This window comes from Sparus aurata, chromosome 19 (genome assembly GCF_900880675.1).
Source record: "Sparus aurata chromosome 19, fSpaAur1.1, whole genome shotgun sequence".
In the NCBI taxonomy this organism is placed as follows: domain Eukaryota; kingdom Metazoa; phylum Chordata; class Actinopteri; order Spariformes; family Sparidae; genus Sparus; species Sparus aurata.
In genome coordinates, this window is record NC_044205.1 from 10,324,615 (window position 1) to 10,351,494 (window position 26,880).

General features: G+C 40.3%; 1 protein-coding gene across 2 annotated transcripts; it reads right to left on the minus strand.

Annotated features, from left to right (window-relative positions):
* Positions 1 to 3,389: 3,389 nt before the first annotated feature.
* On the minus strand, positions 3,390 to 26,868 carry LOC115569750 (WD repeat-containing protein 37-like). Of its 2 annotated transcripts, XM_030397827.1 has the most exons (14): positions 26,689 to 26,868; positions 24,587 to 24,683; positions 24,388 to 24,483; positions 22,595 to 22,659; positions 22,248 to 22,331; positions 17,543 to 17,681; positions 16,928 to 16,999; positions 16,550 to 16,594; positions 15,602 to 15,678; positions 15,271 to 15,505; positions 12,883 to 13,024; positions 6,877 to 7,011; positions 6,149 to 6,263; positions 3,390 to 6,065 (listed from the first exon to the last, which is right to left on the minus strand). In XM_030397827.1, the coding sequence occupies exons 1-14, from the start codon at positions 26,839 to 26,841 to the stop codon at positions 5,934 to 5,936; spliced, it is 1,587 nt and encodes a 528-aa protein (XP_030253687.1). In that variant the 5' UTR covers positions 26,842 to 26,868; the 3' UTR covers positions 3,390 to 5,933. The 2 variants fall into 2 exon arrangements, with proteins under 2 accessions (XP_030253687.1, XP_030253688.1); XM_030397828.1 differs by lacking the exon at positions 22,248 to 22,331.
* Between the last annotated feature and the right edge of the window lie 12 nt (positions 26,869 to 26,880).

Here is a 26,880-nt window from a genome sequence, read left to right on the forward strand (position 1 = left end):
TTGAAAACACACAACACATAAATTATGATTCAGATCAAATAATGCAATTAAGAATTGCTTGAACTGAACTCACTGCCAAATTACATTGTATTGATCATTTATTGCACCAGAGCGAAACAGATGATCTCAACATAAAAACGAAAATGAAGGTTAAAGATAAAAAAGTCTTAAAAAAGATTTTGAGCAACATTAGAATACAGACCTTCACTCATGTAAGTTTCCCTAATATGTCTGCGATTTACAAAAATTACCAAAACCAATTGACACTCTGGAGGTCAGTTTTCAGGAACTCATTTTGTCCCTCTGATTCTTCGTTTACACTTGAAGCAAGTGCTGGAAATCCTGCGTCAGCTCTCCCCGTAGCGGCGGAAATCCGCCTGCGTAAATCTCGTCTGTGAGTATCAGAACAAAGAGTTAGTGTTGTGTCTTTCATCAGCGCGCGTCGTTGGCGTTCATCATCTGCTTACACTCCACTTGACGTGATTTGTCGACACAGGAAACAACATTCCTCATCTGTGTGTCAGATTGGCAGTGTTAGCCATGGAAACAGATTTTATTTTGAGAGATAATAAATATAAGGCATGTCTGAATGGCAATATTGTATCTAAGAGTGTACATATGTAAAGAAATGTATAAAAGATGTTGACGAATATGTGAAAGAGATCCTCAAACGTCTAATTATGATGTAAATTAAAGTATATGAAGAATTGCTGCTAAGGTCTGTAAATTGCACTTCAGTAACAAATTAAAAAGTGAATGTTTGTACTGTATATGTGAATAAAACCACAAAATCTTGTAATTTTACCTTGTCTTGATAGTTTTTTGATTAATCAAGTTCTGCTAGAGAAGATTAAACACGTTAAATTGTGTTCGTCTCACAATTGATACACAAAACTGTAATAAGGAGCACTGATATCGGGGGATTTCCACTCTGTCAGCCTCATGGTCACCTTCTATAGGCAGTGCTAGCCCCCCAGGAGCATCCAGACAAATATTAAAGAGCCCCCTCCCTCCTGTCTCTCCCAGGGGAAATCCACTGGGAAATGGTTATCTCTTTTAGGCTCGGTGGCAGGTGTCATACAGACCAGTCCACCGAATTAGCCCGGAGGAAGAATGAAGTGAGGAAGAAGAGGAGAGGGGAGAGGTGCGCCTCCTCGGCAGCATCCTCCCTTCCCCCCTAAGGCCACGGAGTCGACTGTGTGCTCCACAATAAACATCATAATTGACAATTTGCTCCAGTGACTGGTCACAGCCAGCCAGCTCTAATCTAATGGACGAGGACGGAGAGGTAAGACTCCACGGAATATTCTCTCTCCCCAGTGTCGTGCTGTTTCTCAATGAAATCTGACAGCCGTAACACACTAACTGTGACACTATTTTCAACATGTATGCTGAGACCGCCAGGGATGATACCTGCTTTTTGGAGTGGTCCATCCTCAACATAGACATTTTGAAAAAATCATCCAGTCCTCCTCTTGGTGCTAAAGTATATTTACTCGAGACAAGTATACATATGAGGTTATTGTAATTTACTTGAGATATTCTACTGTACTTCACTACATTTCAGAGGAACTGCGCACTTGGCTGCATTTGTTTGACAACTGGTTACTAATTCCAGACTAATATTAAAAATGTAAAATCCTTATTAGACACAATGCATTGTTTCAAGATTATTCTAATTGATCCCAGACTGTATTGGTTGTGGCCCCTTATAAAAGAGCCCTGTGTGTTCGGGGCCCTTTGTCACTTTTTTTGCGATTTGTTCTGGCACAGAGCGGTTACAACTGTGAGCCTGTTTTATCTAAACCTGCAACAACTGATTTGGGCCACTTGGAGGCAGTGGAAACAAGTTGTAAACAAGTTAAGTCAATTTAACTTTACTTGTTGGGAAACTTGCTTATTTTTACATCCAGCAGTTACGGACAAAAGTTATCAATCATTCGGAGTCATGTTTCTGGCCACCTGATGAGCTAAGTCTGATGTTGACTCTCTTTTAGCTCCATTTTTGGTCTCTACCAATTCCTGCGAAAAATACCAGGCTCCTTGGCTGCGAAATGTACTCCTTAGCTCTGTAGAGCCACGGGGAGCTGCATGCCCAGGTCATACTTCTCCATAGTTTCTTAGCCACGAGCCTATTGATTCATTATAATAAATATAGGTTCTGGCCCAATTAACTAGCTGTGTGAGGCCAAAAGATATTCAATTATTTGAGAAAAAATGCAAGATTAGAGAAAAATGTATACAGATTGGACTTCCAAACTGCAGCTGCATATACTTCAGATGTGACCAACTATGACATTAAAGTGCCATTTGAGCAAAACCACATCAGTATTTACAATACTAGATGTTTTTTTCCTGTGTAAATCTTTAATGCATAAGAGAGTAAGTTACTGTATTTCGACGAATTACTCACCATTGCAATGCAGGTGTGCTACAAACAAGGGTTTGTTTACTAAAGTGGCTAAATAGATATGAGCTATCAAGTCTTCATATCTGCAATGACAGCTTTTTAGAGGCTTTCAGACTTTACAACTTGGTATGCACACATCCTTGAAGTTCTCGGTTTGGTATACCTCCTCCTGGAGTTGAAAAAAAAAAAATTAAAAAGGCCTTTTTCCTTCAGTACAATTGGAAATGTCACAGATGAATTTAGTGAGATTAATGATGTGCTGGAAAATTTTGATTGGCGTGATTGTGACGTCACACTGAACTGAACACCTCCAATTGTGATGTCACAGTTGACGTTGCAGTGGCGAAATGTGCCATTTTTCCCAACCGACTAACAAGCCTGTGACAACACCAGTGTTACCCAGTACACCGCCGTTGTCAAGAAAAGAGGCTCACCATCGAGTCCTGTATTTATTTACTGCTGATGCAAAGCAATCATTTGATACTATCTACTACTGCAGCTTTAAAGTAAAAGCATTTAAGTGGTGAAACACAAGTTGACTTTTATTTTGAGGGGAAAGGCCTGAGATCACATGGCTCTAAACAGAGAGAGGTTATCCCAACTCTTGAGCAGTACAGTAGTGCGCGAAAAGGATGTTCTGTAACACCTGTGCTTTTTCCGCCACTGTGTGACTGCTGAGAAATGACACGTAGAAACCAAGTTGAAACACTTTGGCTCGTTTTGAGCCAGACAACAACTTAGCAATGAAACAAACTATGAAAATATTATGGGTCTTATTAACAGCCGTGGGTGAAATAGCTAAAAGTTCCTCACATATAGTTCCTCACTCATTAACACAAGACAGGATTATTCCACCACACTGAATTTACATCCAGATGAATAAGGTGTGATTTTCAAAGTGATACAGCCCTTATTGAACGGAATGAAAGGGTGAGAGGGGTGTGTTAAATAAGGAGAAAATGAGACACGAGAGACTGGAAAAGGAAATCACACATTTTTATTGGAAAGTGTCAGAGAGCACGTACCCGTCACAATAAAGTATGCAAAGTAGATCACATAATGAAGTTGGAGGTGAATATGACTTGCGACAATGACGCGAAAGCCTATCCACTTTTTTTTTTTACCCCTCCGATCTGGCACGTAATAATTTAATGTATCAATCCAAAAATCATATTTCCTCCGAGTCAGGATTCATGTGGGGTGCGAATCGGACTCGCCTTTCCTACCTGCGGATTAAAATGACATTGATATCAGTGGGCGAGAGATTGAGTTCCCTGAATGAAGCAGGAATGTAAAATCCTATCTGCACTGTGCAGTGGAACACAATTAGTTATTTAACAAGCATTTGGAAAAGTGCATTGATGCTCAGATGGATAAGGCTAATGCACAATTTCAATGCAATGGTAAGGCATTTAAATAAGTTGATTACATTTTTTTTTTTAGGCTCATGCTACTTCAAAATCCATCCTCACTCCATTGTTGGTCGAAGGAGCGGAGAAGTGTAGCCTGAAGCCAACTTTTGGCGAAGTAATTCAAACCTATGTACACTGAACTACATCTACATCCGTCACACAAGTACGTAAGATTATGGGATATACAGCACTGAAATAAGTTAAACATTTTATGATGAAAAACTACAGCATGACTTCATGTTTCGGATATTGCACAAGTACAAATAGAGTTTCCTTGATGACGTTCAACCCAAATCTAGTTATAATTCTCAAACTGAGATTCAGTGCAGATTTCAAGTCATATCCACATATTCCAAAACGGAAATGGGCTTCACTCTGAGCACCAGAAACATTTAGGAGCTGGGTTATTGCTTCTGTATTTTGGATAAAGCCTCTCACAGACTGAAAAAGCGGCATCTACAACTAAAGGTGCAAGAGGTCGGTACAAGGCTAAGGGTTCAATGCAAAGTGCAAACACTCTAACTTCATATTGACAGGCTGTTACTGAAGCACAGAAATAACCAGTAATCAACAAACGTCACTTCAGGATGACGCATTACAGCAACACAGGGCTCAGAGTTGGCGACGGGGGTGAAGAGGATGTCATTCACTGACACAAGGAAATGTGGGTGCACATTATGGCTAAAAGTAGTGACATCTACACCTGTAACATGTAGGGAATATTATAATATGATAACATCCCATTCACAGACCTACAAAAGATTTGTGAGCAACAGAAGTGCTGTCGTTTTTTCCATTATTGCTATGCTCTTGACACTTTGCAGAATAGAGGAACACTTAAAAAAAATGAAATCCTACTGTAAACATGGAACAAGGCAGAGTTACAGTATCAGAAGTGTGAAATATTGACAACAAAATCTGGAAAATATGGAGGCTGAGTGTGAACCGAAAAGCATCAAAGGTAACAGGCAAGGACTCAAATCTCAACGAGTGATTTTGAGACTTTCAGACAGGACATCCGATCCTGTGCGAAAACATTTTTTTAAGACAACTGAATGACACAGCAGGTCATCTGGCAGGCCTTGATATGATATGTTTTGCTCCATGATAAGAAATATTCTGACTAAAAGGATAAAAACATTTCACAGAGCCGCGTTATCTCTGCCAAACTCCACCCACGAAAAGGTAGATAACCGTAAAGACACTTAATCCACGAACTAGCGACAGCCTGCAGCACAGGTCACTTAATGAGGCCACGACATAATATATACAGAACATCTTCGTATCATATTCTACAAACTCTCCTGGCATTAGAATTTTTCTCTCACGACTTTACAAGTAACATTCACAAAACGGGTTTTTATCTACATGCAAGAGCAACCATTCAGCAGTAACTAAACGACAGTGATGTGAGCAGCAGCCTATGACTGTGGTCAAATATATATACTTTGTACTTTAAAACAGAAAAAGGCTAGGGAGGAGAGGTTCAGTCCAGCCACGTCACTATTCACGATTCATGCTAAATAAGTGAAAGGATCAAATACAGGGGATCGGCTCTGTGGCCTCATACACACCACTAAATGTTGGAAGTGGTCAGTCACTTGACACCAGGTGATGTTTTTGCAGCCAACAATAAGTGACTAGAGCTGCAACATTTAAAGGTGTGATATGCCAGAATTTAAATCAAAAAATTAAAAAAAATCGTATGACAGTAAAATATCTTTTGATTGAGGACAAAACAAGACAATTGAGTACATCATCTTGGGCTTTGAGAAACTTTTCATCATTTTCTGACTTTCTCCACTTCATAGACCAAACAACTATTGATTAGTCAAGAACATATTGGTTAGCTGCAGCCCTGTAAATGACAGAGCATTTCGTCCGGTGCTATCAATCAGTATTAATAGCTGTATCCTGGAAAGCAACAATACACTAATTGTGATAATGAACAATGTTTTTCACATCTCAGAAGCTGGAAATCTATGAAAAACACAATGAGTAAACTGCTTCACACTTCCAACACGCTAGCATGTGCAAGGCCACAGATTACAGTGTTTATGTATACCACCTCCTACGCTACTGTGTTTGTTGATGCGTGTGTGTCAGTTGCATCACTTCTCCTGCAGCAGTGCAGGTATGTTGATGTTCCAGCCAATGGCCTGTCGATCAAAGCCGCAGGTGAACAGGTTGCACGACTGGTTCTCCTCATTCCACGCTGTGCAACACACCATCCGTCTGTGCCCCTGCGCACACATGTTCAAAACAGTTAGTTTTAATGATGCTGATTGACCAGCCATCCACTTCCACTCTGTGTTCCCATTCTTACCATTCTGTTGCTGCGGGGAAGTCTGGCCAGCCTCACTCCGCTCATGTCAAACAGTCGGACCTGTCGATTGTCGTGTGGCAGAGCGATGATCCTCTGGTTGGCAGAGACGCTTATCCTGAAAGATCAGATCACGCCCACTTTGAATCCAACATGTTGTCAGTATTTCACTTTTCACTACTGTAAGTGCAAGTGCCATATTTCAAGCAGTTTGCTACTAAATAGGAGAACGGCCTTTAACATTTCTGTAGCTTGAGGATCATTGACGTGATAAACAACTGCAATGCCAACAGATGGCCATTATAAGTTCTTAAAGCAGTCATGGTTGACAAATATTGTTAAGTATCTTTGGAATTCTCTGAATCCTGCACATGCAAACTTCTGTAAAAACCTAATTGAGAAGCATTTTCTAAATGTCCAAATCCACAGGTCCAAAACATGCTCCTAAAACCTGTATGATATTGGCATATCCCATGTTGTACTCAGAAAACACTACTTTCTGAATGAAGCTAAATTTAGAATATCCAAACAGAACATGTTTACTTTACCTGTATCAATATAACTGTGCATGTAAAAGGAGTCAGTGACAATCACAGAAGTTAATCAAAAATGCAACAATCCTGTTTTTTCCATTGATGGAAATGAAAGTTAAAGAAAATACCTTCTTGCAGCAACAAGTGGACCTGCAGGTTTTAGCTCTCTTGCTGTCACTACCCTCCTTTGTCACTTACCTGTTCACAGCTGAGTCAGTGCGGATGGTTGCTATGGGCGACCTCATGTTCTTCAAATCCCACACCTTGACGGTGCGGTCGTCGCTCCCGGAAACCACATTGTCACCCACTGTGAATACTGCCGACGTCACCGTGCTACAAAAGACAGACACACGCACAAAGGGAGTCAAGTTGTTGTACAGAGAATATATACTCTCCCTTCTTCCAGTCTGTTCAAACTGGAGTCAGTTTCAGGAGATTCACACTGTACTGGACAACCCAGTTCAGGTGCAACGAGAAGAGTTGATAGAAAATTAAAGCAAAAGAGCTTACATTTTTTCTAGTTCGAGAAAATTTGAAAAGTTTTAGGAATGAATACTTATTTTTAGCCACACTAATCATCCTCTCCTACAGACGCTGTAATTACTCATACACCTACAAGATGAGACAGATCCGCACATCTGTCACAGTGATATGTTAAGATACACTTAAGCATTGAGACTACTTGAACCAAGAGAGGAGCTGCCAGGTACAACACCAGGAAGTTGAGCACTGTGCGATTTGTAATGTGACTTCCAATTACAAGCTAACACCTGGAAACAATGAGGAACTGAAATGTAGACAGGATCACACTTGCATACAGGCCACATTCCTATCACGCAAGTATTTGAGGTGTCAGCGCAACTTGAGGGATTGAAGGACTTGAAAGGGTTCACACCATCGACGTGAACGAGGTGCTGAGACGCTGTGAAAGATGGTTTCTGCTTTCCTCTTACAAAGTTTTACATCAGGTTTCAGGTACTCAGTGACTTCACTTCATACAATATTCTAAGGATAGCCACAGACAAAAAAATATTCTGGTATTCTACTTGAAGAGAGTGATCAAAAACATTCTTTCAAATGCAATGTCACTGGGTTCCAGCAGCTAACAGGATTTACGGTAAGTTTACTGAAGTTGGTACCAAAATGACATTCTATTTAGACGTTAATTCTTTATTTTTATTTTCTAACACAATGTGGATTTATTTTAAATCAAATCACAAGTTCTTCTTTTTTTAGTTGGGTTTGGTTCATTAGTTTAGCTTTCCATTTACCCCCTGAAAACTGCTGGTTGGGAAACCACTGTATTGTCCTGCTGTTAGCTGACTGAGTTAAAACAATATTAGATTTACAAATCTGGATTTCCACTGATGAGGTACAGTGTAATGTATTTATCTTATTCTGGCAAAAACAAACATTTCCATTATAATTTTTTTCCAATTGAGTTTATTGTGATGGATTTTTCATGCATCCTGCCCACTCAAAAATGCAACAAAGCATTTACCAATTGACAGCAGAGAATAACGACACTGTAGGAGCATTACATAAGTAGAAATAATTAGGCAATTACATGATTAAGATATTTAAGTATCTACATATGATTTGTATAAATACCATATATTCTGTTATATAATAATCTACATGATACATGCTAGTGTTATCCAAACAGTAAACCTGTCAATAATATCACATTTTATTTTTTTATGGCTATTTCTGCCAAACAGCAGCTGGAAATCTTGGTTTTGCTGACCTCCAGTGGTTAAGGTTTTTACCACTGTCCACTTTACTCTTGCACTTCTAAGTCTCATGCGAGTGTTACTCCAGCCTGCATATCAGGAAATAACTGATGGGATGAAAAAGGTAAATAATGCCCAATACACAATATATTTTACTACATCACATCCTCAGCTATGTTGGGCAGATTGGAGGCAGAGATGTTCTTTATATGCATACAGCATCCCCCTCCTCCGCCCTTTATCCAACCAGCCGTGATGCGCTGCTCCACATGATAGCGCTGAGGTCAGGCCTAGCCATTCATTTAATAGACCTTTAATATTTCCAATCTATTACTGTATGTCAGTCTCTCCTCTGAGGGCTTTTTTCCTTCTCCCTTTTCTTCCTGTTCATTCAAGTGGGGAAGTTTGAAAAAAAGAAAAGAAAAAAAGCTGATTCTTGATTAAGAATTGCGTAGTTTCCCATCACACACACACACATACACACAGTCTATAGTCCACATCCAGATTTTCTTTCTAAAACTGGCTTCCCCCTTAATTCAAATTGACATGGCATTAAGGGCTAATTAGGGGACTAAACTTTGTCCTATTGGAGAGGCCGAGGCTCAAGGAAACTGCTGTATCGTTACAGGCACCTTCTGACATTGCAGGGTACAGCCCACCTGGGAATACAAGAGGTAAAGAGAGACAGAGGGAGGCAAAGATAGGAGTTATGCTAGGTGGGAGGTGTGTGGGGAGTTTAATCAGACAAGGTAATTGATTAAAAGGTTGATTAAGGTTAAAGGGTTTTCAGAATGGGTGGTGAGCAGGGAGGGGAGTATTCAGTGGTACTTAATGGCATCTCTGCAGTGTGTCTGACAGCCAAGGTCAAGACTCGCAGCGAATGGGAGACTTGGGGAGTTTGGAAGGAAGAGGGGATCATGGGACATCTCTGCAGTCAGTGATGTTAAAGTGAGCTGAATGTTACACCAAACGTAAAGCTAAAATGTCCCTTAGAACTATAAAAGGGTCATTTGGAGTGATTTTAAGATTACAGAAACTGTAAAGATGAGGCACTCAGGAGGAGGAGACAAAATACCTCTGTATGTTTTCCACCCCAAACTTTTTTGACTAACAGCCAACACTGAGGTCATACTAGAGTGTGAGTCTTACTGTCTGTCAGTCATAACTACAGCATCAGCCACCTCAATGAAAAAAAAATGTAATAAAACCGACTTTTCAAATTCTGTGCAATAATGGCTTCAAAGCGCCCTGTCTTTGTTGAGATGGAAGCTCTTTAAAGTCAGTTTTACACTCTTCGAGTTAAAATAATCACTCTAACATCCACAGCTCATTGCCTCACAGCAGTGTATGAATTTCAGGCTGCTTTCACACAGTAATCAAACTAATGAATACTGCTATCTTTAGTTAGCTCGGCGATGATGTCTAATTTCTTGTGGATTGCAAGAGCAAATATCAGATGTGAGGTGGAAGAAATTATGTGGCCAGACAGGACAATGTATTTGTACAATTGTTCCTAATTAAGTAAATCCTCTGTATTAAGACATTCTTTCATTTTATGAAAGTTAAGTGTGACATGAAATGTAGGACATGTAAGAATATGAGAAAGATATAAGAAACGGTATACTGCTGAATATTATATAAGAAGTTACTGTACAAATAGCCAAAAATGTGTCTATTGACTATGCAAAACAAAACGTATCCAAGTACTGTGTTGAATATAGTGTTGAAAGATATCTTCTGAAGTTAGCATGCTAACCAGCTACCCCTGGCCCATCTTGTCTTGTAAAACAACTTTGTACATCAAGAGACGATACTGAAACAGTAGAGCTCAGGCAGAGTCAGCTAATAGGACTGCTAGCTGCATGGCCAACTGAGCTAACTAACTGACGGCAGCTATAGTTGGCAGCAGTTAGTGGTTACTTTGGTTATATGCTGCTCCCCATTTGCTTGGAGCATGAATTTGACAGGTGGTGAATTCTCACATATTGCACCTTTAATGTCTTATAGCCACATTTCCTGTCTAGTTACTGATCTACCTACTAGAACATTTCTATAATATATAAATCAGATAAGTAAACTAAAGTATGTGTTCTGCCACTGTGGTTTTGATCCTCATCCTCCTACCTAATGAGTGTGTACTGATTGATGTGTGAATTTATGAAAATCTCAAGGAAAACTACAATGTACTCATTGTAAGTGGATGACAGCATAAGCCAAATGCCTAAAAGAGAACATGTAAATGAAACAATTCAGGTAGAGACGACTAAGAGGTTTTGGAGCACTTTGTTATTTTGCCATGCTGCAGCAAAACTGACAGTCGCTGAGAACCTGCTAAGTGCTGGTGTATTCCTCCAGAGACAGGATGTCAAATCTGCATAGAGACACCCCCCAACACACTCACCCTCACTGTCACACACACACACACACAAACGAGCATTTCTATCTACTGCAATCAAATGTCTCCGAAAGCCATCGATGGCAGGAGAGACAAACGTTACATGGCGTTCGTTTTGTAGAGCAAGTCTGCTGTCACTTCTTGTTTGCGCTCTGCCTTTTTGTTAGCTCACGTGCAGTTGTCATTACTCTGCAATTATGGCGGGGCGGTGGGATCGAGGGTGTATGCTGCACTTTTAGCTGCCGCGGTTCACTGTCAGGAAGCGTTAGCTGTAATTGCCAGTGAAGACGGTGAAAACGAGAGGCTGCCTCCCCTCCAGCTCTCAACCTCTTCTGCCTATTAAACCATTCACACTCCCCCCTTCTTTGCTGGTTCTACGGGAGGAATGCAGAGATTATGCCATTTATGCCAAGCCATTATACCACACTGGAGATTCTGGAAAATTAGCTGGAGAAATGGCAATCTGCTATTGTTGTAGGGTCAGGTTAAAACAAAAATTGCTCACAAACTGGAAAGTGCAAAAAACCTGGGGATGAGTAAACTGTATGCATTTGGTGATTGTTCAAGCAACCTTTTACATCCAAACAAATACTCTCTTCTAGAGAATTCATTCAGAAAATATTTGGTAGATTATGGCACTGAGCAGTATATGAAGGAATGTTTTACTGTAAAACACTATGTTTAAGGCAGGATCACTGCCACTGAAATGGATTATTCAATTAACCAATGAGACGATCAAGACAAAAGCCAGCTGCATTTATTGTTTAGCTGCTTAGCAGTAAAGATTTCATTTTAAGCAAACAATACCAAACTTACAGTATTTCCAAGTTCCCAAACCTGTGAAAATATACTGCTTTTCATTTTCTTTCATTTTAGCAAACAAAATATTTTTGGGAGGAAAGGCTCAAAGACATTTGAAGGCATCATGTGGGACTTTGTTATATATTATATTAAAATAATAATCAGCAGATTACTCGATAAGAAACATAATTGTTAGTTGCAGCCCCAGACATACCAGCTGCTGATAAACAACAAGCCACCTTAAGTTCGATTACTCATTATTACCAGCTCACTATCAGAGAACTTGATATGACAAGAGGCAGCACTACTCTTACTCACGAACACTGCTGCGAAACAGTAAAAGTGTCTTCAGCCTTTATCCTCACGGTATTTTTTTTATCCGTTTTAAGAATAGGAGACAGTCTTTGTTGGTAGTCGCTTTAAATGCACCACTGAGGGACAAGTTTTCACTCTAAAGACTATTGATGGCCTTCTGGGAAGGAACGAAGAATGGAGGGAAGGAAAGGAGGAGGGCTGTCGTTAACTGTGGAACACTGGTGCTTAATCTCATTACAGCAATTGTCTATGGGAGAGAATTAGAGTGGGATCTGCAGGAATTATACATGTTGGGGTCGTACATAATGAGCTCTATGTAATCCCCCCACTTGCAATCAAAGGCTGCCAGAGAGTACCAGCCAGCCAGCACACACATGTAGACATGCACATAAACACACACACACACACACACACACACACACACACACACACACACACACACACACACTCTTCTTACGCCTTTTAAAAAGGGCTGCCATTGAAAGCCACAGACAAGCCTGACAGTCATCGTTTTGAAATGAGCGTCTGCAATTGAGTGTTAACAGCGAGCGAAGTGCCAAATTACACAGAGTGGGGGATTAACGCAGAAACGGACAGATAAATGAACAGGAGAGCGAGGGAGAGAGCGAGGTAGGGAGAGGAGGAGAGGGGAGAAAGAGAAGCAAACCGTCGAAGTGAGGAGAAGTGCTCAGTAATGAATGAGAGGCAAGTGGAGGATTTGGCTTAGACCAAAAGGGTCTGTAAATTAATGTGGCACTGTAAAAGGAAAAAGGGGAAAAAAATAAAAGTGCTGGATTGATTCACACTAGACTTAACTAGAGAGATGTTACAGCACCACCCTCTGGGCAAAATAACGACTACAGCAAATAGCAACTACTTGTGCTGAGAAAACTTTTAAGGAACATTGACTGATGGCTAACCGAGGGTTGAACAGTGTGTGTGGATGTTGGAAAGACTTACTCAGTGTGTCCCTGAAAGACGTTGACAGAGTGGATGGACGGGTCTCTGAAGTCCCACAGTCTGAAGGTGGTGTCTCTGGATGAAGTGACCACCAGGCGCTGGGTGGGGTGTGTGCAGCAGTGGGTCAGCTCCTGGTCATGTCCTGTACGCAGAATCATAATAGTAAACACACTGAACCCTATGGGTTTATATGTCATTAAAGGCCCCATATTGTAGAAAGTGAGTTTTTTTAAATATATGTATGTATTATAAAGCAGGTCTAGGTGCAACATAATAATAATGCAATAATAACATAAATAATGAGAAGGTATCCAAATGCTTAATCCACAGAGAAATGCACACAGTCCACATTAGGCCTGCACGATATTAAGAAAATCTGTGATGTGCGACAACACTGTTCAATATTGCAATGACGATATAACTTGCGATAAATAAACAAATATTGAAGTTTGCATATTATTAACTATACAGTTAATGATGGCTAAGAGTTAGATTTGAATTATTCATGTAGGTCTTTATGGTTGTATTGCAGGTGGTGATGGAGGTTGCAACAACTGCTCAGCCTGTTTTACACAGTACCTGTGTTTCTAACATGTCATCTCTCCTGAAGCCAAAATAAGTCCATATAGCAGGAGTGCTGTTTCTTTTCACCACAAGGTCTTCGTCGACCACATTTTCATCGTTTTTTCTCTCCTCCCTCAGCCATCATAACCTGGCAATCACCACCAAACTGATGCCGATTAATTTTATCAGGGCAGGTAAGGGCTACCTGGGGCTTCATCTGATTGGCCCTTGTGTCCAGGGCTCCATCTGATAGGCTAAATGTCGGCATGCTCAAGGTGCATGCATGGCGCATGTAAACAAAATAATTTTTCTTATTTATAGTGTGTCAGGCAGTCTTTTGCGATGTGTTTATCGCACATGTTCAAATTGTGATGACAATGAAAATTCGATTTTTCGGGCAGCCCTAGTCCACATTTAGAAACTGCGCCTTTAAATGAGCCGTCTGGTTATAGTTGTGATGTCACACTATACAGTCATTGGACCCAGCCATACCCTCAGCAGAGCTGTTGTTAGAAAAAACTGGTAGAGGTTATATGGACACACAGTGGGCGGAACCTGCTCAGACTTGTGAGAACTGACCTATCAGAGTAGACTTTTCTGCTCTGACTGAGAAAAGAGCTCATGCTGAGCCTTCAGACAGAGGGTAAATGGAGGGGCTACAACAATGGACAGCATGAGAAATTAATGCAAAAATTAAAGCTCAAAACAATATTCAAGTACACACCCAAAATAAAAGTATGAACCTGAAAGGTGCATTCTATTGCACATTTAAAAACACAAAATAGCTACAGTAAGAAGAAATAACATGAGCATATAAGTCAGAACTTTACTTAATTCTGTGTAGCCAAATAAACAGCAGGTCACGTTCTACATGTTTGTTATCTAAGGGAATAGTTCCACATTATGGAAACTACACTTAATTTATTTCCTGCGCACATTTAGATGAGAATAATGATACTACTCTAAGATCTGGATGCTTAATCTGAAGCCAGGAGCTGGTTCACTTAGCTGTTGACAAATAATGGAAACAGTAAACCAGCCAGCCTGTAACAAAATTAAAAAAAAACAACAGAAACTCTGGTACATAACTACCAGTCACACCGCAACATGTCATTATTACACCTGAGTTTTCAAACGGATGAAATAAACAAGATATAAAATTACTGAGCTTAAGAGGTGCTGGTAGGCAGATTTGGACAGAGCAAGGTTAGCTGTTTTCCCCTCTTTCGAGGCTTAGTGTCAATCTAAGCTAACTGCTGGCTGTATCTTTATACTGAGCCATCATACATGAGAGTGGGATTAATCTTCTCAACTAACCCTTGTTGCTGAAGAGGTACAAAATGACAACTACATTTCTCTTGCCAATTCCAGCAGTGTAGACTGGGTTCTTTGTTCGTTGTGTAGTCACAATAAGTGGACGGAAAAAAAAACAGCCAATTTTGTTCACAACTGCTTTCTAAAAATCTTCTTAAAAGGAGGTAGCTGTGAGCCACATTCCTTTTAAATGACTGGATGAGATGAAACAATGGGCTGACCTGCTTTGTCTAGGTGTTGATTTGACACTTATTTATAATTAGAAAGCAAAGATTGATGGAACATATCTGACTGAATGACATGATAAATGCATAAAACACTAAACGTATGCCTGCTGTGCAACATGAAAGCATAACAATATAACGACAACTCAATGTAAACTATGAACAACACATAAATACTCAAATATTTAAAATATGAAAAACCTGAAAATAAAAAATATCTACCAGAAGATGAAGACAACAGACGCCATACTGTAATATACCACAACGTCTCAGCCAGTTTACCCACCAGTGAGTGCATGAACCAGTTCAGATGTCTCCACCTCATACAGGTTGGCAGCACGGTCCCAGGAAGCTGTCACCACTTGACGACCCCCCACCAACCAATCAGCTGCAATCACTACACCTTGGTGGCTCTTCAGGGTTGCCGTGGGGACCCGGACAGTGGGTACTTCACACGGGCCTTCGCCATCCACCTCCCCTTCTTCTCTGTCTGACGAGTCCTGGTCGTCATCACATGGAGCCTATGGGGGCACAAACAGAGGCACACAGTAGCTCAGCCAATGTACACACATCATATTCCAAGACATTCAAGCAGAAAACAGTACAAAGCTACTCACACTGACATCTGGTGGTGGTTGGGGTGCAGGAAGCTGCACCATGTAGCGCCAGATGTGTGATGTCTGATCCCCAGAAGCTGTTGAAACGCAAGTACACATCAGCAAACACAACACATTCATATCTACATACTAATAGTCATTAAAATAACTAAAATGTTGAATATTAAAAGAGAATTCACAAGCTTTTAAACCTGGGGCCTTGGTTTAGACGTTTTGGTGTGTAAATGATTCATACTTATCAAAAGTTTTGAAATCGCTCAAGTAGATCAACACAGCTGCGATAGCTGCAACAAAATCCTTTGGGGCAACTGTCAAAGTTGCGTCCACAAAAAGTGTGTTTGCCACCGACAGGCTAAGATTGTTATTGTGTCTGACAACATTACAGAAACGGTTCTGACAGAATTAGACCTTCTGTTTAAGAGTAAGTAACCAGATGCACAAGTCTCGTTCAAGGAAAAGTCTCCCGAGGTGATTTGTTACATTTCATGTAGATTGTCAAAATCAGTTTTATATAGTCAGACATGAATATGAAAATAAATTATTGCTTGTTTTCCTTCTAGGTAAAGTCCAAACTGCTCTCTTCAACTCTTTCCACTGTTGTCTTCCTGCACCAATTCACCTCTGATGAGATTTCACAGCGAGGTGTCTCCTTGAATGAGAATGTTTCTGGTTACAAAACTGATCTCACAACTTTTTTCAGGCACTAAGGATAACAGTTTGTCTATGGCAAAAACAGGCACACTAACTTTGACGTGGACTTTGGCGGTCGGGAGTTGCCCTTATGGATTTTGTTGATGAGTTCTGCTGGTTCAATTCCAAAACTTTTGGTAAGAATGATATATCTACACACTAAAAACATACAAGTATAGGCCCCAGGTTTAAAAATACCGGAATTCCCCTTTAAATTAGTTTTCAACAAAATAAATGCACATGCATCCAAATACATACCTGTGAGGGCCATCTGCTCTGTGGGGTGGAACTTGATGGAGTTGACTGTGAGAGAACAATAATGAAATAATGTTACATCTAATTTTCCTACAAGCCAAGTGAAAAAGTGTTCTCAGACACACTGTTTTACCTCCCAATAACCTACAGCATATGTTTTAGACATAAATCAGCCAGTATACAATGAAAACAGAGATGACAGAACTTGCTCCATAAATTTCATCCATTTAGGTCCAACTGCTAAATTAAAAAAAACATTGACAATTTTTAACCTTACTATACAAAGTATGAATGCTGTACAGACCAATCTCATCATACACTCTGAAATGTCTGCATGGTTGTAGACAAATGAAGATATTTAAGTTTGTTATGAACTATTACCTGATCCTGCATGGCCCGCATACCTCAGCAGACATTTCCCAGTCTCTATACTCCACAGCAGAGCTGAGTGATCTGTGAGGGGACAGCAGGGGTAGACAGCATGAAGCCATTCACATTGTCTTCAGTAATCAGGAAATTATTTAATATTGTAAAGTATTGTATTTAAACAGTGGCAGACAAATTTCAGACTAACCTGGCTATCTGGTTAAATCTAACCAGATAGCCAGGTTAGTCTGAAATTTCTGGACCCCTTAATGGTGAGATTGTGTACAACAGGATATAAGCAAACACAAAGTGAGCAGCTTACTGAAGTTTATTGCGATGGCGGATGATGGAATTTATGTTTAATAACACTGTAAAGCTATTAAAGTTTGGTCCTTTTTGAGAATTACTTTTGACAATTTTTAATTGCCATCAATCATCTAAACTATGCTTACAGTTTTTGCTAATTGCACCTATTACTTTGACAGTGATATGATATAAATATCGCAGGCTACCCCTTTAGCATGGACTAATCCTTCTCATTGAAAACCTCCTGGCAGCGTGTAGGCTGTATATGGAACAATGCTGCACTAAATGACATGATTAATTAATTAGTAAAGTGACTTGGTGTACCTGCAGAGGCTGTGCCCAGGACGACTGGCTGAGTCCGGGTGACACTGAGGTCCCATATGCCGTCTCGGTGGCCCACGTACTCCTTGAGCAGCTGGCACAAAGCCCGGGACCCTGTGGTGGCTTTAAAACTGGACACAATCTGAGTAGGGAGGAGAGGAGGATGTGATGGAGAAACAAGTAATGTAGAAAGGGTTCTGAATAAAACATAGTTTTACTTAAATTAAAGGCCAAGTAATATGAAAATAACTACAATATAATTTTTTAGAACCGACGGGCATGCCGATTACTTTACAGGGCCTTATATGACAGAGTGACAGGAACAACTGAATCTACTGAGTTTACTAACTAAGAGACAAAATTATTAGTTATATAGTTGGTCTGTGATAATAAATGAACAGATGAGGCACGGGGTGAAATTAGTCTGGGAGCAAGCTTTCTTTGGGATTAACTGTCTGACTTTTTGGAATCACGAAACTGGCTCACTTTTGACTACATGGTTAACTTTACTTCAGAGCGTCAGATCAAAACCTGCTGACAGCCTTACAGCTCTCTGGAAAAAAAGAGTTATTGTTCCTGCAGGATCCTGACAGAGATATAAGGTTACAATTAATAAGTGAGAAATAATACAAAGCTGAAGAGATATATTTATGGATCAGTAGAATAATTTTGCGGAGAGATGGTTTACCACAGAATAATGAATAGCAATTACAGCTGCAGATGAATTATTTCTTCACACTGTTAATTGGCACACCTCATTATAAATGCAACATTTCAACATGATCAACTAATTATTCATTTCTCTTCCTCTGCCATTTTAACTCTGACTATGTGAACTTTTCCTCTCTGTTTTGACAGCAGGAAAAGCTTTCACATATTCATACGTTTACTGAAATTAGATAAATGCAATAAAAATGCATGGACGGATGATTCGTGTATATTTCATTGTGACACTTGGGGGATTTTTCCACACTAGATAAGTTTGTTTTGTATGTTTTGGAATATGTTTAACAATCAGTTGATAGCCTTAGCATAATGTTGTTAATATTTTGGTACTATTATGGTTGTTTCTAGAGGTTCTCCTATTGAATTCTACTCCAATCATTAAAGTGACGTGACATCACCCATTCAAATGTGGAATTCGATTTTGTTGCCTCAGTTTTGGCATGAAGATTGTGGCCATCTTGGTTTTTGGATCTGACTGAGAAGAACCCAGGGTCACTCTGTGATAGCCACTTGTCTATCACAAGCTAGCCACGCCCTAAACCAAATACGGCTTTATCATCTATTTGACTCTAACAGGCACCATTATTCACTGAAGAGGACTTGGAACAAGTAATTGACTCCATAAACTTATTAGAAAACTGTTTACCGTGGCAATAAAAAGATGTAGGGTCATTTTCTCATTAACTTACATACATTTGGACATCTTTTTGCAACCAGTAGAATCGCCCCCTGTTGGCCATTAGACAGAATGCAGATTCAAGCCACTTTTCATACCTGGAAGCTGTCATGCAGGCCCCTTGAATGGTAGCTTGTGTGTGTGTGTGTGTGTGTGTGTGTGTGTGTGTGTGTGTGTGTGTGCATTCATAGAGGATGATTCTCAAACTGCCAAAAGGTTTGTGGTTTAAAATTACACTAAATGTGTGTCACTGGAGACTTTATGTGAAGACTGTCTATATGCCAATTCGAGGATTGCTGTAGCAAAGATAGATTGTCACCATGCACTGACATGAGTGGTGCACCTCTTAAAATATCTACAGGTCTGGTTATGTATGGCCTTTAAGGCAGGAACACACCAGCCCAACCGTCGGACGTCTGAAGCGTTTGGAGAGGCTCGGACGAGGTCGGGAACACATATGTTTGGTGTGTTCAGCTGTGTCGGAAGCTTTCGGAGCCGCGCGGACGTTGTCGGATCCGACTGAGCATGCGAAGTCTGAAGGCCCCCACACACCGCCCAGACGTCCAACTGCCTTATCCGACCACTCTCTGACCACTCCGTTGCCTCTGGTCTGACCCGTTCGGCAGAAAAGTTACATTGAACACACCGCTTCGACGTGCTGCCTACGCCACAGTAGCGTGTACGTAGTGGCACCAGACTAGTTGGACGGAATACTGTGTGCGCTTTGTTTTTCTATGTTCTCCGTTCCGTCATTCCCCGTTTTCATGTTTTGCAGTAGTGGCACCAGACTAGTTGTTACGTCCGTTCAGGACGAATAAATTTGTGTAAGTTTGGTAATGCCTCGCTGCATATTTAGTATGCAGCTGTTTTTTATCGGAAATAGTTAAGTTTCGTTTTGATCGAAAGTAAAGAGAGTTGCGTGCATAAGGTTCTCGTTTACAACTCACAACACAAGCGCCACCCGCTTATTGCATCTCGCGCAAGCGCAGAACGTACACGCTACTGTGGCGTAGGCAGCACGTCGAAGCGGTGTGTTCAATGCAACTTTTCTGCCGAACGGGTCAGACAAGAGGCAACGGAGTGGTCGGAGAGTGGTCGGATAAGGCAGTTGGACGTCTGGGCGGTGTGTGGGGGCCTTTAGTCACTGCAGGCATCCAGATGTTCAAATTAAAGGATGAATCATAGTTTCAAGAGTCAGAGAGTGGTCATAACCTGTACTGAACATGCTGCTGCAGGCAGACGGCTGACCAGAGCAATGAGCTGAGATCATTGGTAGTAATTAGACACAGCAGCAAAGCATCTGGTTCCCTCGTGTCAGACTATGTTAATGTATGTTTGCATTGTGTCTGCTGTGTATACATTCACTTAACAGTACAATATTAACTTATTTGTTTCATGTCACCAAAACACAATGAGCTGTGAGCATCAAGAAGAATAGCCCATTCCAGTCAAGGTAATCTGAGAATAAAGTTAGTGCAGATCATTAGTTTCCAGAGCCCCGTCAGTCTTAATACAGTTAGTTTTGATCACAACTCTTAGCCAGCTGGTATGTTAGCCGTATATTATATAGCAGCTAGTTCTGTCAGGAGGTTAATCTAAGAAGTCCTCCCTTGATCCTGTGTATCCTCTTATTCAACATTCAATTAAGAAGAGGAATTTGTGTCCCACTCTTCATCTAGCTCAGACTTTGGCTGCGTTCATATTGTTTCTCTGCTTTAAAGACATGCTCTGTCAAAGGAAACTTTTTAGGGTAAAGCTGAAACTACGAGAATGGAGATGAGAAGTTGAAAAATATATCAAATCACAACTAAGAATTTTGAAATTTAAAATGGCAACAGACAACTTTTCCCTCATGGTTTTATTGTATGGATCATGAGTTAACCTTTCTTTTCCAGAGTGACAGACAAAATTGTAAGCGACATCGAGGTTTATGGGGAACCAAAGTAAACAAACACTGTGCACTCAGCATTAACTTTATAATCATACGTGAAAGCAGAAAACTTGGCCACTGCCAGTTTAATATGCACTTGTAACTCTACAGTCATTTGTGATGGTGCACCCAAATTGTTTTTCAGGCTCTAATTTTCACTCACATTTGCAAAAGAAATCCCACATTCCACATTTAGGGAAAGCCAGCAGCTGGTTAGCTTAGCATAAACACTGGACATTTACATTATATATGTTGTTTGTGTTATCTGTACAATTAAAAACGTATTTGTTGTTTTATGGAAGTTATACTAAGTAGTTGCAAGCAAGCAGCAGAAACTCCAAGTGGTTGGTTCTGAAAAGGAAATAGTCTGGCACACTTCAGTTTTTGTATGGATTAATAATTCGTTAGGAGGTTGGCCTAGTTGTGAAATATCCCATTAAAAGACATATTAACTGATATGCAAGCACTTCATAGGTTATACAGTTAGCATGCTCCTAATGTTAGCTACATATGCTGTCACTTTATCACGTTCATCAACCAGTTAGCTAATTCATTCTTACGCTAACTTCCTGTGGCACACAAGTGTGTACGTTCTGTCCAAAAGCTACCACAAAAGTTAAGATTTTTAAACGCAAATCATCATTGAAACATGGCGTAAACAAGCTGATACGACATGATAATTTGTGATCTTTAGTGGTGCTGGTAGGCAGATTTTTTTCTCACGTATAACAGAGCCAGGGTAGCTGCATAACCCTGTTTCCAGTCTTTATGCTAACTGAGATAAGCTTAGTGACTAGTAACGTTAGCTTCCCATTTAGAACAGACGTCAAAGTTGAATCGATAATTAACTGACTAACTGGCAAGAACACAAATAAACATATTCATTGAAGAGCTGTTCAAAGAGGCCTTTTTTTACCGAACACTGCCGAGTTTGAGGCCAGTCTGACTAAACTGGACCATTCTGACTCCTGACCAACTGGTCTTGTGATGTGGGACAAACTTGTATAATACCACATCAGTTATTTGTTTTGAGATTTTGACAGTTGACACTTGCATATCATTTTGACACAGCTGGTGGAGAGGGACTCAAGTGGTTGACAAAGTTTTCTTCATTGGTAGATGGTTTAGAGTATTACGTAATGGCCTCCCAGCATTAAGTTAATCTATTTAACTATTTGAGAAACTCTATACATTTATTTTACTTTTTTTTTTTTTTTTTTTTTTTAAACAATTGCAGCCGTTTACCCAAGTGACTTGCAACCGGGTGCAGAGCAGAGAAGAGATGAGGAGTCAAGGTCAGACTGCAGTTAAAAACAGACTCAGCCCACAGCTGCCCCCACAATGCTTAGTGACAAACAGAGCATTCAGGAAGTTACCCATGAATCTCCTCCCCACAACTCCCATGTGGCCACACTGAAGTTGCGAGGTCCACCTATTTTGCCGTGGAAAGTGTACAACCGCTACATGGCCAAGAGATTAAAAAGGAACAGGTCAAAGGAAATATCATTTTGTGATAAATGCTCAAAATCAAGTTTCCTTTACCCCTATAAGTCTAAAAAAACTAAACATGAGAACTTTACAGGAATGATTTTAGGTCACAATTCATTTTGTTTACTCACTCTTTACATATCATGACCTAACTCACTCAGCAACAAAGGGGCTTTTGATAGTCTGTTAGCATAATCCAAACATAGAACAGGCTAACATATCTGGAGCCACATACCTTGCTGGTGGAGGCTTTGTAGGTTGTCTTCAGCTTCTGTGACAGTTGACTGGTGCTGTGGCTGGCTGTGTGATGGAGAGACAAAGCACACTGTATGAAATTTTCCACTGAGGGACAAACTCATTGATTGGTTTCACTGCTGCACTAATGGTCTTATCAAGTGTCACTGCAATTGCGCACACTTCAACAATAACAAAAACAATACAAAGCCATGGGTCGTTCAGTACCAGGCCGTGAAAACCCAGAGGGCCGGCTGATACAATTGCCATTTTTGTGCTGTATTGTGTTTTGTGATTTATTTACCTGTAAATGTCAACCTTTTTACATATCACAAGGCCCGTCTGGTCCATGTCATGGTTGCCAAGGTTATGAACCTCTGCTCTAGACTAACATGGCCACTGTCTGGTATGTAGGGTTGTACTTTGCAGTACATGTATCACATTTTGAAATAGTCCATTAAAATTGTGTACTTAAATGTGAAGTCATATTTTTTCTGGACATTATTCCTGTCAACATATGTGATTTTAAATACAATGCAAGTAAAATTTAACTAGCTGTTGGCACATGAAATTCCTCTAATAAAAGAACAAAAGGAATAGCCAAAGTCTGCTTACCTAGAACATTCTGCACGAGGCTTTTTTCATGTTTTGTTAATTGCAGTTGTTTTAACTGTTCTTGTTTAGTTTACCCTCATCATACATTTATTATGTGTGGCACTGTGGCTACATTTTGTATTGATGCCTGAGGTTTTTTCAGTTTTTAACCCTGGCTTGAATGTGTCTGATCTCATCAGTTCTGATGGGGCTTTATGAAAAAAAATTATCCTGTTGGGCTCATTCTAGACAGGGTTTTCACAATTACAGCCACAAAGATTAGTCAATTAATCAATTAGTCGATCGAAAGAAAATTAGTTGACAACTATTTTGATAATCGATTCATTGTTTCAGTCGTTTTTCCAGGCAAATAATTACTGGTTCCAGCTCCTTAAAAGTGAGGATTTACTTTCTTCTTAATGATAGTAAATGAAGAATCTTTGGGATGTGGACTGTTGGTTGGACAAAAGTAGAAATCTAAAAACATCACTTTGAGCTCTGGGGAAATTGTGATGAACATTTTTTGACAATTTATATTTCATTCAAGCGTTGAATCAAGGAATAAAGTTATTGTTTGTTGCAGTCCTATTTACAATAAGCCCTGCTTTCCTGAGCTAACTTGATGAAACATCCCTCTAATGCAATCTGGTTCTGAACCTAGATCTCAGTCCAATTTAAACAGAGGACAAATTATTTGACATCAGTGAAATATTGTTAAAGAGAACTTCTTGTCTTACATCTCTTGCCAGAAATCCTTTGAAACTAAGTTCAAGATTATCAAATATGGTGGAGCTGGAAATGCTGTTTATTTTAATCAACTTAGTGCACAATGTTAACGCAGACCAGCTTGTGAAGAGTATAGTATTTTTTCATATATAGATATATAGACAATTTTTGGGGAATTGATGGATCATGAAAATATATGGTATGGTATCTGTATATAATATGAATCATATACAGTAACCACTTTTAGGGGATTTTTTTAATTAAACTATCAGCTTTTAACAATGTATTGATTTAAATCCTTGTTTACCACGCTCAAGAGCTGAAACTATGTAATTTACTGGGAACATTTTTCAGCTACCATGAAATGAAATCACAATCAATCCCATTAATATTTTCCATTTAAATTTTCAGAGAAGCAGAAGTGTCTGTTAATTGTACTGAAACATCCCACAGATTATGAAGGAAATACTGTACCTTTTGTTTTCAGAGCTCCCTTGGTGGGGTCTCCTCCTTCAATAGTCTGTCCATCTCCGGTCAGACGCTCATTCAGAGAGTCAATTTCCCGGCGTACTGTAATGTTAGCACAGTGGCAAGCAAACACCGCTTGGTCAATCAACACCTGAAGATCAATACAGTCAGGTATGTGCCCATAAAATCTAAGTACATTACTCACATTCGATGTTTTCAATGTAGAGATTTTCAAACTCCCGTTCAATCTGGCCGAAAAGGTCAAGAAGATTGCTCCGTAAGGACAGGGGCAGCTTGGAGTCCTGGACACAGAGACAAGCGAAGAACAATACAATAAATAAACCTGACAAGAAATCAAGCTGCTGTGGGAAGCAAGAGTGACAAAGTGCACTCACTTCAGATCCTTGCAAACATGACAATTTCTTTTTAATTATAAAGTGTTCAGTACAGTAAGTGGTTTTTAAAAATCTGAATGCTAACTAAATTAAAATGGTTGAATATTTTCAAAAATTAAAGCATCAAAGCAATCAAATATGGCTGATTAGCACAAACATAATTTTACAATGACAAACAAGTATCTTATGCCACAGAGACATCTGGGTGACTCATTTAATACACACACACACCACTTAAACAAATTAAAAGCAGCTCTCTTATCTCCTGTGAAACACAGCCTGTATGTTTGCCTGATAAATCAACCACCAATTGTATGAAAACTGTATGCTATGCTACATTTTGGGCTACATAACAACAAACTACCGACCAGCCACACAACAGTCAGGGTCCAACCAGTCAAACTCATTTCAACTGACTGTCTTACCTCCATGTTGAACTCCTAGAAGCGACCACCAGTCTACACCCGACTAGAATGCACAGAGAAGTAAAAAGCTGCCATGAAAACAATGTGTTTCGAAGGGCTGCGTTTGACAGCCCGCCTCAAGAGCTGCTGCTCATTTCTCTAGACATCTGAAAGAACAGGAAACCAAACACTTGACTGTCTGTCACTCCTTCTCCTGGCGCTCGTTCAAAACCAATAGTTTGCCACAGTGACGTTCACCGCCTGACCGTTCTGTCAGCGCCGCATGTCAACACACTTTTTAAATTAGCAAACAACAGGCAGCCTTTATGAATTCAAAGCTGCTTAGTTCTGGCACTAAAACCAGGAGTGCACACAGGCTAATAATGACAGCATTGAAAGCGCTGAAGAAAATGCATTCTGTGTTTTATGTATGGCTTTATAAAGCTGCCTGTGTGCAGTGCTGTGGGGGGTAGACCAGGTACATGGACAGAGCCAGCATGTCTTGGCAATAGACAAAAAGGGCCGCTGAAAAGACTAATCAGACCTCGACAAGCGACCTATATTAAAACTTGATGAGACAACAGGCAAGTGCAAGCTGAGCTCTAGTTTTAGTGGTTGACAATTCAAGGACATTGTCAAGCAGAGAAAGTAAATGCTAAATGACTGCCATGGCCAAAACTAAGTCTGGGAAATACTGACAGAACCAAGCGTCATATTATTTCAGACCGAATACATTGAAGTCATTAAACAGTCAACTCCCAAATGTTACCAAACAGGATGCTCTTGATTCAACAGTAATAAAGCTTTTAGCACTTTTTCAGCAGTGAACAAGCTCAACCGTTTGCTGCTGGTTTGCATCGGGAAGTGCCTGCTTGTGTAAAAGGCTTATGGTCTTCCCATTTCTGGAAGAGATAAATCAATTGTGGCTCCAATTTAAATAACCTGCTTGGACAGAGTTAATCACTAACTTGATGGCTGCAGTCACAGTAGCTTCCTTTGTCTTAACAAAACTGAATCAGTAACCAAAACGGACATCCAGACCAGGCCTTTCACAAAAGGTTTGGCTGTGTCAAGTTAAGTCTACCCAGCACTGACACGTTGAAGTTTAAACCAAGGTAAGATCCTGCAGCTACATTGTAGCATGGAGCCGTAGACGTTGCAACACCCGGGTGAGAATAAAAGCAATGCTGCTCAACCGGCTGGTACTGTACTCTGAGTGAGGAAAAAACAGCCTCACATCACAACAAAGACACCATCAAAAATGCTAATTAAGAAAAAAACAAGACCTTCCCGCTTCATATTATTTGAGAAAATCAACAAAAAAACTCTGGGGTCATGACTAATCAATATGTTAGTATATTTTGTATAAACATAATGTTTGTCTGCACCTGTCAAAGAGAGGGAGAGTGTGTGTGTGTGTGTGTGTGTGTGTGTGTGTGTGCGTGAGAGAGAGAGAGAGAGAGAGAGAGAGAGAGACGACCAAAAGCACAGATGTGTGTCTCCCTCACCTGTCCCTCCAGCATGTCTCCTCTTAGGATGCCCGGCGGCCTCTCCTCTGTGCTGTTGGTGCGCCGGATAGATAAACTGTGAGCCTTGCGCTTCTGCTTGGGGTGACGGGCAGCTGAGGCAGAGCCGCTGCTGCTTCCGCCCTCCACAGGCATCCCTCCTACCGCTTAGGTGGCCCTGCCCCCCTGCTCACC